Source organism: Diceros bicornis, chromosome 2 (assembly GCF_020826845.1).
Source record: "Diceros bicornis minor isolate mBicDic1 chromosome 2, mDicBic1.mat.cur, whole genome shotgun sequence".
Taxonomy (NCBI): Eukaryota; Metazoa; Chordata; class Mammalia; order Perissodactyla; family Rhinocerotidae; genus Diceros; species Diceros bicornis.
The window spans coordinates 88,825,664-88,840,241 of NC_080741.1; the positions used below are offsets into that span (position 1 = coordinate 88,825,664).

General features: G+C 54.4%; 1 protein-coding gene across 3 annotated transcripts in view; it reads left to right on the plus strand.

The window, feature by feature from the left end:
- The first annotated feature begins 7,504 nt into the window (after positions 1–7,504).
- Positions 7,505–14,578, plus strand: part of WNT7A (Wnt family member 7A) — a 65,705-nt gene continuing 58,631 nt past the window's right edge. For all 3 annotated transcript variants that reach the window (XM_058566193.1, XM_058566175.1, XM_058566184.1), the window contains exons 1-2: positions 7,505–7,817; positions 12,746–12,972. In XM_058566193.1, the coding sequence (XP_058422176.1) occupies positions 7,747–7,817; positions 12,746–12,972 (298 nt within the window). In that variant the 5' untranslated portion in view covers positions 7,505–7,746. The remainder of the gene's footprint in view (positions 7,818–12,745; positions 12,973–14,578) is intronic.

Below are 14,578 nucleotides of genomic sequence, written 5' to 3' on the forward strand. Positions count from 1 at the left end.
TGAACATCTCAGCTTTCTCTTCTGGAAAATGAGGATGTTATGAGAGTACATGAGATTAATTCGAGTACTCATTTATCCAACCATCATCCATTGAGGGCTGACTATGTGCCAGCCATCATTCTATGAAATGCAGCAGTGAAGTAACAAATATCTCTACCTCATAGGGCTAACAGTGCAGCAGGGAAAAACATAAAAATAAGTCAACAAACAAATATATCATGTAAAGTCAGAGGGGGTGGCAGTAAGTGCCAGGAAGCTGAATAAAGCCAGAGGAAGAGACGGTCTAGAGAGTTCCGTGAAGGGGCAGTATGGATGCTCAGGGACCACTTGAATGAAGTAAAACTATCTGGGAGAGGAGTGTTTCCAGGGAGCAAAGAAACAAAAAGCATCCATCAGGGACCCCCATATGCTATATGGACATAGCAGGTGCTTAATAAATCCTGCATGCTCCCATAGTTCAGAGAGAGGGGCCATTTCCTTCTTTTACCAGATGCACCATCTCTGTGTCGCTATTGCTCCCCAGCGTGGGAATGTGGCCTACAGCTACTACCTCATCTCGTCCCACTTGCTCCCATCCTGGGAGAGAGGACCTGGAGATCGACAGCCCCAAGCAGGAGGAGGAGGAGGGGAGCTTCCATGGGAGAGGCTGCACAACTCCGATCGGCCTGACATGCACTGGGAAGCTCCCCAAGTGGAGACTGCGGTGCCAGTCACAGGGGGCTGAATGCTGGGCAGCCCCAAAATAATAGAGGCTCACCTCACTTGTGAAAACCCACATGGGACTGTGTCACTGCCTAGCTCAGACACAGGTGACACGGGCGGCTTCCCACATCTACAGGCTTTTGCGATTGACTCCTGAACAGCTTCTGCAACCTTCTTTCCAACTCCTCCTCTTCGTGACTCTTTGCTCTCCACAGGCTGGTTACCCTGGGGTCCTGTGAGCATCAGCTGAGTGTCTCAGCCACGGGCCCTCCTCTGGTAGTGCTCATGTCAGGTGAGGGGGGCAGACCAACACACAGGTAAAGGTGATGCAGCGTGATGGCTGCTGTGACAGGGGCCAGCATGAGGGCTATGGAGATAAATATCCCAGGTGCAGGACTTGGCCAGGGATGGCTTCTGGAGGAGAACTGAATCTTAAAGGGTGTTTTCATTATTCAGTTCTCAGCACATGACTCCTCTTCAGAGAGGCCTTCTCTGTCCACACTAGCCGAGATTCTCCACCAAGCCACTCTCTGTCACAGCTCCTTATTTAAGCTGAGCTGGGATGGTGAGCAGGACACTGCGCTGGCCCCTGACCTCGTGGAGCTCCCCTTCCAGGGCAGGGAGACAGACAAGGAAGAAACGATGTGCAAAGAGATAAAGGCGGGGTTCCCCACAGTGGCTAGTGCTGTAAAAGAGTAAAATGGGTGAAGGGAGAGAAGGCGGCTGGAAATGAGTCTCGTTGAGATTGAGTGGCCTGGGAAGGTGTCTCTGAGGAGGTGACATTTCAGTGACTTTCTCAAAGCCACACAGAGAAGTGATGAAGCTGAGAGAAGAACCTCATTCTGTTGGCTTCCACACAAGAGCTTTGGCCCCATGCCCCGTGTCCCCAGTGCTCCCTCCTGCTAAAAAAGCCCACATTTTTCAGGCAGCCTTCCCCAGATGCAAATCACTGGGCTCCTGGCTCGAGGGAATTTCCACTCCTCCTGGCTGTTTCCAGCAGCTCCAAATACTTGAGTAAAGGAAATCTTTTTCTCTGGTTGGTGTTGCTCAAGTTTCCTTATAGGCACAAATGAAGAAAATGAAAGAAGTGAATACAAATGAGAAGACTCTACAAACTCAACCATGGCACCATCAACGGAGACTGTCTTAAAGACGGACGTCCTATCCTGATCAGTGGTGGCACCATGTGGTGGCTGTGGCCTCCCTGTTAATCTAATGTTACAAATGCGTGCACGGCACTCAGTCTGTTCCAGGCAGCATTCTAAGCACTTGACATGTAGCATCTCAAACCTCACAACAACCCTGGGAGGTAGAAACTGTTACCATCCTGGGTTTACAGATGAGTAACTGAGACAAGGAGAGATTTAGGCCCCAGAGATAACACATGGCAGAGCCAGATTTAAACCCCTCTAGAGCTCTCATTTACAGCAGTGTCTGGTAACTAGCAGAGCTCAGGCATGTGAGTAATCATTGTTAACAAGGGCCCTGGGACCCAAGCAGCCTCTCCTTCTGTATCCAGCAGGGGGAACCAAAGCCCCGGCCCCCTGTGGCCCTGACCCAGGCATGCTTGCTGTGGCGGAAAGTGGAGCAGCACTGAAGAGAGATGCCCTTCTCTTCCCTGGATCCAGGCAGAGGGAGACAAGAGGGGAGAAAGACTCTGGGTTAGCATAGCTCTGCCAAAGAAGAACTTTCTGCAGTGGGTCCCAGTGAGTCATGAAACAGTTATTTGCACCTGGCTCCAGGTCTTGGGATGAATCAGATATGGTTTCCCCTTGGAGGACCTTCCAGTCAACTGAAAGATTAAATGACCTGGAAATTATTAGCCTCAGAGAAAGTCCAACAGTTTTTAAACTGTCCTGGATCATGCAGCTATTAAGTGGCAGAGCTGGGATTCAGACGCAAGCTTATTTGACCCCAAAGTCTATCGTCATTTTATCAAGCCATGGTCCTCAGTTGATGCAAGCCCCATGCTGAGTGCTGGGGATACAGAGATGCAGAAGACAGGGCCCTGTCCGCAAGGAGCTCACATTCTAATGGAGGAGGGAGGGACGTGAGCCCAGACATCATTTGAGATGGGAAGGGCTCTGCTAGGATCAGCTCAGAGGCCATGGAGCACAAAGGAAGACATGTATTAAAATGTGCTCTCTTCAAAGGAGGGGGTCATGTGTGTTCTGTTTATTGCTGTATCCGGTACCTGGCAGAGGGCCTGGCACACTTTAATCCTCAATAAATGTTTGATGAATGAATGAACAAGGAAGAGACCAAGTGCCTAGGACAGAGGCAAGGTTAATCAAGGAAGGCTTTCAATGATTTCGTATTTGGGTGAGACTTGAAGGATGAGGTAGGAGTGTGCCAGGTGGAAAAGAGGGGGAAAGGCATTCCAGGCACATGCAAAGGAATAACAGGGTGGAGAAACGGTCTCTCAACTTTTTAAAAAATTATGACACATAATATACACACATACACAATATACACACAATATATACACACAATTAGAACCTTATTATGTACTATGCCCTCTGTTATTTTCTGGTCTATTTCCACTTTGTAAATGTTAGTGATAACTTTCTAATTTGTTGTGATATGGGCACAGGGGATTTGGGAAAAGTGGAGGCTGGAAGGATAATTTGGAGCCAGACTGTAAAGATCTTCAGATGCTGGGGTGATGAGTTTGGACACTTTTCAGTCCTTGCCTCCCCTGCAAGGTCTGACCTTGCAAACTCTCTGCTCCTTCTCTAGCTCTTTGAGTAACTTCCTGCCTGCGCCAGCTAGTCTTCTTCAGTTGCCTCTAGCTATTCCTTTTCCCGAGCTGGTTCTTTAAAAGGTTCTATGTTCCTGGGGCTCTGTGCTGAGCTCTCCCTACTCGTCCTTCTCAGCCTCTTGTGGCATCCCAGCCTTGGTTTGAATGACTGCCCACCTCTAGCTGTGGAGACCCCAGTCACCCTCAAAAGCCCACACCCTCCCTCCTGAATGCCCGGCACACACATTCAGCTGCCCCTTCAGTGACCTACAGACATCAAACTTGGCACCTCCAAAACCAAGTTCATCCCCCTCAGACCCGCTCCTCCTGTCCCACCTCCATGTTGTCCTCCAGCCACACCATCTCACAAGACAGAACCCTGTCCTCTGGGGCCTCCGCATCCTGTCCATTCTGCCTTCAAATCAGCTCTCACATCCATTCACTTCTCTCCTTGCCGTCTGCCACCATCCTTGTCTGGGCTGGCCCTGGACTGGGCCTTTTCTCCCCTGGATGACTGTTGATACCTCCTGCTGTCAGCTCCTGCCCCCTTCTATTGGTTCCCCATAGCAGCCACCGTGAACCTTTGGAAACATAAATGGAATTGTGTGACACGACTGCTCCCATTTATGATAAAACCTGAACTTATTAATATGCCCTAAAAGTATCCCAGATTCCCTCTTGGGTCTCCTCTCTGCAACTCTCCCCCACCTCCATTCCCTCCAATGCTCCATTCTCCAGGCCCTTCGGACTCCCATGGGCCCTGCTTCCTCTTGCTTCAAAAACTCTACCTGGTTAACCCCAACTTATTCCTTCTGGAGCCCAGTTTAGGAACACCTCCTTCAGGAAGGCTTCCCTGTTCCACTCAGTCTGGATTTGGAGCCCCAGTGCCTGTGTTCTCACAGGCCTCTGCATCCACTATCTTGATGCCTAACAACTTCTTTTCTATTGCAGTGGCCCAAGTCTCTCTTTTCCACTAGATGGGTGGCATAATTGAGGCGATAAGAGCAGATGCTGAAGCCAAAACTCCATAGGTTCAAATCCTAGCTCTGCCATGTGCTGTGAGAGATTGGAACTTTATTTAGTCCCTCCATGACTCACTTTCCCCATACTATAAAATAAAGAGAGCTATGATAATAATAGTAATAATAACAACAACAACAAGAGCATCAATCTTATAGTGTTGTTAGGGAATGAAATGAGTTAATATGCTGAAGTTCTTAATGACAGTGTGTGGCACATAGTAAGCGCTACCCATGTGTTCCATAATGAGATCAGTCCTCAGACTATTTGTTCCAGGGGGCAGATACTGGATTAATTTGATGCGCTGCTGTGTCTCCAGCACCTGTCCCAACATCCTGGTTATGAGTGTCCGCCAACATTTGTGACATGGATGGATCTTTGTTCTAAGAGAATGACAATGCAGATAGAAGAGAAAGGACACATCTGAGTGATGCTTTGGAGGTAGACTGCTCAGGTCTTGGCACTGACTGCATCTGTGGGAGACAGAAGGAGGAGGACGACGAATACAGAGGGAAGAACGTGGCTGAGACAGACCTTGTGACTTTCTCCCAAACCCTTGGCTGCTCCAGTCCCCCCATCCTCCCAACCCCCTGCCTTCATCTTTCATTGACACCTCCTTCCACGCAAGGACTCCAGCCAGCATGGGCTCATTGTTCCTTCCTCTCTTCTCTCTTTCCCCCTCCCCCTCTCCACTGAGTCCTCCCAAGTCCTGTCAGTGCTGCTTGTGTCCCAGGTCCAGCATCCTCCCTCCTCTGTGCACCCCACTTCCACCCTACTGTTCTAGTTACAATTGCTGTGTAACAAGTGACCCCAAAACATAGCAGCATAAAACAATTTCATCATACTCACAAATTATGGGGCTTGGGAATTTGGGCAGGGCACACTGGGGATGACTACAGAAGCCACTGTCTGCAGTGCCTCAGCTGGGAAGACTCAACAGCAGGGATGACTTGATGGCCGGGGGCTGGGATCGTCTGGAGGCTCCTTCACCCACACGTCTGCCACCTGGGCCGGGTATCTCCAATGGTGAACTCAACCGGGACTGTGGACTGGAACACCTACACGTGCCCCTACATGTGCCTGGGCTGCCTCACAGCATGGCAGCCTCCAGACCTCTTCCATAGTGGCTCAGGGCTCCAGCAGGAGTGTTCCAGCCAACAAGGCAGAAGCTGCATTGCCTCTCATGACCTAGCCTTGCAAGCCTTGCTGCATCACTTCTGCCATACCTTATTGGTCGAAGCCCTCACAAGCCCATCCAGATTCAAGCAGGGAAGCACAGACAGCCCACCTCTCAATGGGAGGCTTGGCGAATAATTTTGTGACCATGTTTTAAAACCACCACCTGAGCTGAAACCAGCACTATCTAGTACCTGGACCCATGGTGTAGTCTCCTTTCTGGTCTGCCTGGCTCCACTTTGTCCAGCCCTATCTATCCACCCCAGTGGATTCTCCACAGGGCAGCCAAGGGGAGCTTGAACACACAAGAGAGGAGTCACTGTTTCTTCATATCCCTCCAATGTCTTCCCACCAAACTTTCCACTGAAATCTAAGCTCCTTGACGTGCCCACATAACTCTGTGGGATCTGCACACCCCATCTCCTCCCTCCCACATCACTGGCCCTCTTTCTCTTTCTTGAGCACAGCCCCAGGGCTCATGCCCACCTCTGAGCTTTTCACTGTGGTCCTCCTTCCTGAAGTGCTGGGCCTCCAGGTCCCGTGTCCTTCAGATCTCAGCTGGAATGCCACCTCCTCAGATCTAAAATAAACCCTCCAGCAACCAGTGTTGTCTCTGCCATCACTCTGTTTTATTATCTTCACTTGTCCCTGTGATGTCTGAAATTATGTGTTTGTTTCCTTCTGGTTTGTCTCCCTCACCAGCTCCAAGAGAGAAGGACCCTTGTCTTTCTTGTTCCTTGTCGTGTCCACAGTGCCCCCCATGCTGCCTGGCACAGACATTTGTGGAATGTGAATGAATTCATGACAGTGGCTTTCAGGGAACATGTGTATGATTTAGAAAAACAATTCTGAAGGCTAGGCAGGCCTGGTGTGGGTCGGGGAGGGGGGGGTGGGCGGTGGCTTACTAGAGTCAGACACGTCTTGTTTCCAATCTGGCTCTGCCACTCACTAGCTAGTGACTTTGGGAAAACACCTTCTCGTCCCTGGGCCTCAATTTCTTCAGATGAAACTTGAGTCCAACAGCCCCTAGCTCACTGGACTGGGGTGTATACCACAGAAAGTGTTCAGCTCCTCTGGTCAGCTAGGAAGCTGTCCCCTGGAGTGAGGCCGAGCTGCACCACCGACCTCTCCCGCCAGGTGTCGCCGCGAGAGCGCGCTGAGCGGCCAGCTGCGCACGGCGCTCTCGGGCGGTTGGGGCGCCCCACGTCTTGCTTCCGTGCGAGGCATCCAGGCCTCAGCCCGACTCCGACTGTCCGCTAGGAGCGGGATTCCAGAGGAAGCTGACCCACCTGGGCACCCACCTGCCATCCACCCTCTAATAGACGGGGGTGGGAGAGGAATATACTGAGCCAGTTATCCCCGCTCCGCCAGCAGCCCAGCGGAAGGGGGCGCCCTCCCCGAAGTCGGCCTTGGAAGCCCAGGGGAAGGCGAAAAACCGGGGTGCGACCTAACAACCCCCAGCTCCGAATGCTCGGCCAGGCGCGGCGGAACGGGGAGGCTGACCAGTGCTCATGGCTTCTCGGCCGAGCCCTGAGCGCCCTCAACCCGAGGGCAGTCTCTGGGCGCCCACTCGCCCTGCAACTTTTGAGTTAGCGACGGGAAGGGGTCGAGCGGACTCCCACCACCCCCACCCGGCTCCGCGCCCCGGAGCCGGGAGGGGGCGCCGAGGGAGCGCGAGGGGCAAGGCGCGGGCGCGCGCCTGGAGCAGGCGGCCCGGTCCCACGGGCGCGGGGGCGCAGGGCGGGCGCTCGGGGAAGGCGGGCGGGAGAGGGGGTGGGGGAGGGACAGGAGAAAGACGCGAGGGAGGGGCGGGGGCGGGCGGCTGCAGCGCCCCCGCACTCCCCGCGTCTTGCACACTTGCACCGGCCGCTCGCGCGCAGCCCGGCGTCGCCCCGTGCCGCGCTCGCTCCTCCCTCCCTCCTCCCGCTCCGTGGCTCCCGCGCTCCCGGCGAGGCTCAGGCGCCGACCGCGCGGACGGGCGCACGGGCAGACGGCCCCGGGGAAGCGTCGGCCCGCGCCTCCCGGGCGGGCTATGTTGATTGCCCCGCCGGGGCTGGCCCGCGGGATCAGCACAGCCCGGCCCGCGGCCCCCGCGGCCAGTGGGGACTATGAACCGGAAAGCGCGGCGCTGCCTGGGCCACCTCTTTCTCAGCCTGGGTATGGTCTACCTCCGGATCGGGTAAGGGCCGTACCCCCTACACGCGTGTCCCGGCAAAGTTGACGTGGCCCAGGGAGAGGTCCCACCGCCTGCGGAGCTGCCGCCGGTCACCAACTTACTTGGACCCTCAGAGAGGGCGGGTGGGCGCGGTGCGGGAGCAGTGGGCGCACAAAGGCTCCCCGCAGGCGGGTGCCCCAGGGGCGCGCACAGCTCGAGAGACATGGGCAGGGGAACCGGCCAACCTGAGGACGTCCGATTCTGGAAGCCCGCAGAACCAGAGACAGCCGGTAAGGACGCTCCGGCTTGGGGAACTCTGAAGAGGGCTAGCTGCTGGAAAGGGTCAGCCTCTCCCAGGGGCCCTTCAGACCCGGGCATGGGAATAGCAGGTCCAGCAGGAACATCGAGCCGGGAGCCAGGACCACAACCGCTCCCAGGGAACTCAGCCCCCAGAGCCCGAGAGGAACTCTGTACACAGAGGCGCGGACACAGCCGCTCCTAGAGATAGGGCAGTCCCCGGGTGGCAGGCCGAGCCGCTCCGTGCAGCAGGGAACAGGTACCCCGAGGGAGGGACATTCGCTGGCAAAAACACAAACCGCTGCTCAGAGCCCTGGCACCACCTAAATTCCAAGGACCCTCGGGCTCCCAGAGCCCTTTCCCAGGCCAAGAGCACCGCGCCTCCCACTCCCAGCAAACACACACAATAGGTAGGACGAGAGATGGCCTGAGACACCCAGGGAGACAAGCTCGCAGAGCCAGCGCCAGAAAGAGGCGGGACACCCCGCCCCCTAAGACTGGGCACCCGAGTCCGCCGGCGCGCCCGCGGAGCAGCCCTTCCCGCTTCACCCCGGCATTGCTATGGAGGTGGGGCCCGGGGCGGCGCTCTGGCTGGAAGGTGGGAGGAGGTGGCTCGGGGCGCATCTTGGAGCTGTATTTGCACGGCCAGTCACTCTTTGTAGTTAGGAGATAATGCGCGTGAAGCACGGAGGGGTGGGGAGTGGGGGGTTTTAGGGATTGACAGAGGTTCTGGCGCTAAAGGGCCACCTTGGCACGTTTCACACAACCTGCTGCCCCCTCCCTAGCAGGGAACCTCCCCACCGCTCCGCTCCGGGAGGGGCGGACTGCGGGGGTGCGGCGAGGGGCTGTGCGTGGCACGTCCTTTGTGTTTTGTCACTACCGCTCTCCCCTTTCCCCACCCGCGGCTCTGGAGCCGGGCTTTCGCAAGTTGACCGGCCCTGGCGGCGAGCAGGTGCGCAGGGAGGGGACGAGGCGGCCCGCCAGCCGCGACCGCGGGCCGAGCGGCGAGCGCGGACGCAGCGGCGGCTGCGGGGCTAGCGCGCTGCCTGCCTGCCGGTGTGTTTTAAGTGTTATTGATTCGCCCGCGTCTGGGTGGTTTTTTCCCCCCCCCCGCTTTAATCTTCATCTTGGCCCGCGCCCCGCCGCCTCGCGCGCATCCAGCATCCAGGAAGCCGGCCGGGCTGATTGGCGCTGGCCGCGTGCGGCTTTATCTCCTTTTTAATTAGAAGCGGGGCGGAGGGACCGGGGAGGGGAGAGAAAAAGGGAAAACAACAGAAAATAACCTCCCCTGGCCGCCCCGCCCGCCAGCCCGCCCGACCTCCTGCCGGCGCCGAGACCTCATTGGCCCCGCGGGGGCCCAGCTGCCCCGGGGCGAGGGAGCCACGGAGGGCGCCGGCCTTCCGCCCCGCCGCCGCCGCCCTTCGGGGCGGGGAGAGGTCTAGGCCGGAGGTGGAGTTGCAGGGTGATTTGGGGCCAGGCCCTGCTGCTCCCTGGGCCTCGGGTTATCCATCTGTAAAATGGGCGTGAGAGGTAAAGGCCCAATGTCCCTAAGAGGCCTTCCGGGTCCCCAGATGTGGCTGGTTCCTCCCTGCTCAGGACTGATGGCAGGGCGTCTCTGGTATTCCTATTTTATTTGGATAGTTCCAAGGGACTCCAGTACTAGCCCCTAGTAACAAGCAGATCCAGTAGTAATAATGACAACAACAGCTGCACATTTATGGAGTACTCACCGTGTGCCTGGCACCTACTAGGCACTTGCCATGTTCTAACACATCTCATTTTCACAGCAGCCCTATGCGGGGAGGACTAATAATCAATATCTTCATTTTATCCATGGAAAAGCTGAAGTACAGAGAGGGATGTAACTTGCCCAAGGTCACACAGCTAGTAGGTGAAGGAAGCTTAGATGGCACCCTAGGCCTGACCTCTTAGCTGCTAGACTATTGTTCCTATAAACTTTTGACCCTAATATATCATTACACTCTCTGCTGGTGTAGGAGTTTCCTGGTGGTCAGCTCGCTGTTCAGAGGTTCCTCCTGACTTGTGGCCAGAACATCTCCATTTGACTTAATCTTTCTCTGCCACCTCTTCCTCAAGCATTTCAAACGTTCTAGCTCTCTATCAGCCTCTCCTTTAATGGCTAAGATGAACGGCTGAGAGCTCTCCCCGGGCTCCTGTTTGAGATTGTCACCTGCTCACCTCCAGGGATCAGTCTCTGTGAGCCTTAGTTTTCAGATATGTGAAATGGATATGGTGATTCCCATCCAACAGGGCTGTTTAGAAAGGTCGCATGCGCTACTGTTTGTGCAGTACCCGCCAGGCTGCCTTGACACATAGTCGGGATGCTGCAGAAGCTCACGGAGGCATTCAGCGCCTATTTGGGGGCACTTGCTATGTAACAGGTGCTCACCCCGGGTGACACTTTTGAAGCTCCACAATCCGTTCATTTGGTAGCTGTTTAGTGAACTGGCAGACAGCCTCCCTGCCTTCAAAGAGCTCATGGTCTAATGAGAAAGGCACTAAACAAGTGAGCAAGCAAATTAAAAACAAATGCATACATTAAAATATTGTAGAGGACTGTGAGTCAGCAAGAACATTAAGTACACAAAACAGAGATTGTGATGGAAAGAGGAGGGGTGGGGTGGGAGACAGGTTCCCTTAGCTGGGGCGGTCAGGGAGGTGACCCTTGAGGTCACGTGAATAATGGCAAGAAGCCAAGCATGTGCAGCTCAGGGGGAGAGAGAGCTTCCAGGGAGAGGGACCAGCAAGGACCAAGGGCCCGAGTCAGGAAGAGGGCTGGTGTGAGGCAGCAGCAGAGGGAAAGAGGGCAGGAGTGGTCAGTTATGTGCTTGGAGAGGAGCAGGGTCCCCTCATCTCTGGTGCTGTTGGTACCGGGGAGTCTCACTTTAAGAAATCTCAATTCCAAAACAACTTCCCATAGCTGAGCCCAGGATGGAAAGCATGAGGCACTCAGCCCAGTGGCTGGCGTGGCCCTTAATAAATGGAAGCTCTTATTATTACAACCAGAGTGAAGCATCAGGAGTGAGGTCTTCTCTTTAAAGGTACTCTCGATGACATTTAAAGGCTTATATAAAAGAAAGCTCTAGACAAGGGGCCCATCTTTCTGTGAAGTGAGGGTTACCTGCATCATCAGGGTTACCAGTGGAGCCTGTTTGGGGTTGTCTTGATATTAGGAAATGGCCGCACCCTCAGGCCAGATACCCACGAGTCACACTGATGCCTCTCTTTCCCTTAAACCCTTCCTCATCCCTCCCCTCAGCTCCACGCTGTCTATCAGCCCATCAGCAAGTTTGGTCAGCTCCATCTGCAGCCACCTCCCCCCGCCACTGCCACCAAGGCCAAGCCACCACCACCTCTGGCCTGCCCACTCTCCCTGCTCCCGCTCTGGCACCCCATAGGCCTTTCCACCCTTGGGGCTGAAGCATGGGACCATGTCAGTATCCTTCTGATAGCCCTTCAGTGCTTCCTGATGCGCCTGAGAAAATTCTAGCCCTCAGCCAGCTCTTCTTCTGAGACTCTCCACTCCTCAAGCATTGGTTCTGTGTCAGCTTCTGTGGATTCCTTCTGTTCCTTGGTGATCCCAAACTTGTTCCCCTCCCAGGACTTTGCACTTTCTGTTCCCTCTGCCCAGAATACTGTTCCCCAGACCTTCCAACAGCTGGATCCTGCCATTCAGGTCTCCGCTGCACTGTTGCTTCCTCAGGGAGGCCCTCCTTGGCCACCTCAACTAAATTGGCCCCTCTCCCTTCCCTCCCAAACCAACCTACCCCTAGCTGCCATCACAGCATCTTCGTTTACTTTTTTCATAGTGCACTGTCTGAAATGTCACTGTCTGAAATGGCCTGTTGTATTCATGTGTGACACGTGCATTGTCTCCCTCAAGGGCAGGGCCTGACCCATCTCCCAGCAGGGTGCCTGGCACGTGCTAGGTGTCCAGGATGCATCTGTGCAGCGAATGAGTTAAGGAGATAGGAACTCTCGCCTGAAAAGTCAGAAGCATCCTCTAGGCCAATCATGTCCAGAGTGGGTTATATATACCCCATTGGCACACAGGAAGACAATGCTAGAACGTCTTTTTACAATTGCTTTTTAAAGATTTTTTTTTGGTAGTAAATCATTTACTTACATTCCAGAGAATATATATAACATGTATGAACAGTTGTTTTTTTTTTAATGGACGTCTGTGCACCCACCACCCTTTCAGAGGCAACTGCTCTGTGACACTGGGTGGTTTTCATTCCCTTGCTTGCCTTTGCAATTTTACCACACAGAGGTGATTCCTAGACAATATCTCATTTTGCATGATTTTAAACCTCATCTCAGTTGAATCCTACCATAAATACGAAGGCAACTTGCTTAGTTCTTTCACCATTGTTTGTGACATACATCATCATTTTTTTGTATCCCAAAAGGAGATCAAGCCTCACTAATGTTGAATATACACATTGCACAAGTACTGATGTGGAATTATAAATGAATAAACATGGGTTGGGGGTGCAGTATCAAAAAGTTGGGAGACCTCTGCTGGGAGCAACAGGCTGGGGTGGCCAGGGCCAGATACCCAGGGACGGCCTGTAGGCCGTGCTGCCACCTTGCTGGGCTAATGCTCCATCTCTCTGTGTCCCCTGCTCCAGTGGCTTCTCCTCGGTGGTAGCTCTGGGTGCCAGCATCATCTGTAACAAGATCCCAGGCCTGGCTCCCAGACAGCGGGCGATCTGCCAGAGCCGGCCCGACGCCATCATCGTCATAGGAGAAGGCTCCCAAATGGGCCTCGACGAGTGTCAGTTTCAGTTCCGCAACGGCCGCTGGAACTGCTCGGCGCTGGGGGAGCGCACCGTCTTCGGGAAGGAGCTCAAAGTGGGTATGTGCTCACCCAGACACCCCGTGCAGGGTCTTACAGGCCTGTAAGACACCCTTGGGAGCCCTCTGGGACCCCTTCACCTGCCCCATGCTAGAATGCCCCCGATATGGGATCCTGAAGGTGCCAGACTTGAATTCTTGTCTCCTGATGAGGATCAGCTCTCTGGTTTGAATCCGTACCCCCAGCCGTTTATGGCAAAATTGAAAACCAGTGCCCAAATGCCAACTGGCTGATACAGTGCTGATGTTGTTTTTTTAAATTGAAGCCAAAATTTCAAAATCAGCTGTTTCACCTAAAAATATGAATTTCTGGCTTCTTTTGAAAAATTGGCAGATCTACCAATATCTTTCACATGTGCCCACATAGTTATAATGGGGCAGAGCTAAGAACACAGCTTCCTTTAGGTGGAGCCTGGGCAGCCCATTCACTGCCACAGTCCCCACCACTCCCTATTATCCACCTTTATATGACTCCTCTGGCCCCTGTGGGCATTTGAATTTGCACCTCGTGTTTTATGGGAATTGTGTGTTGCTTGGACGTGCATGCACACACATACACACACAGACATGCACGAAGTGTTGGGCCGCACATTTGGTTTCCAGAGCTATCGTGAGAAAAGCCTGGTGGAAAGAGAGTTGGTCGCCGGGAAGCCCCGATTAGCGTGGGGAAGGCCATGTTGTTTGTCTTGCTTGTGTGCATCTGGACGGGGCTCAGGAACTCTGCAGGCTTGCTTCTGAGCTGTGAACTTCCGTGCAAGTCAGGTGGGCCTCAGGTCTCTGGGGCTGGAGTGGTTCCCGGCCTGCTGGGCTGCTCTAAGTTCATCCCCGAGTTCCCTCTCTCAGCCCCAACATCAGCAAATCCAATGGACACTGAAAAGATCCACCCAAAATCCAGTCACTTCTGCGTGTCCCTCCTTCCTCCCCTCAGGTCACGCAGCTGGCACGTCTGGGCCCCCAGGTTCTCCTCATTGCTCTGCTGGCCCCTGGCCATCCTACAGACCCTCTTGCAGGCAGGGTCGGCCTTTGTAAATGCACATCAGATTACGCAGTTTCCCCGCTTAAAACCCTTCGGAGGCTTCCCCTCCTATCAGAATGAAATCCCAACTCACTGGGCCACTGCTGCCCTCTGCCCCCATCTGCTCCCATCTTCCCTCTCGCCTTGCCCACCCAGCCTTGTTCTGTTTCCCAAACACGCCACACTGGGTCCTGTTCTAGGGCCTCGGCACCATGCCTTTCTTCTCCCTCATATCCGTACCCCCAGGTTCCTGTTCTGTGTGCGCATGGCTCCCTCCCAGCCTTTAGGTCCCTGGAGCCTTCCCTGATCCCCTGTCTAAAGTCCCCTCTCACCACAAAGCTCCATCCCATCAGCCAAGCACTTGGCACTGTCTGAATCTGTCCTCACCCACTGGGAATGCCAGCTCTGTGAGGGCCGGAGCTCCCCTGCCACATTCACCACTGAATGTTTTCTTCCCCTTTCTTCTTGGAAGGAAGAACAGCATCATCTCAGTCCTGCAGCAGATCTTGTTTTGTCACCATCTTCTGTAGTCACCTTCTTCCTCACACCTGAGGGGACTGCAGAACAGGATCCCGGGGTCGGGGCGAAGTGG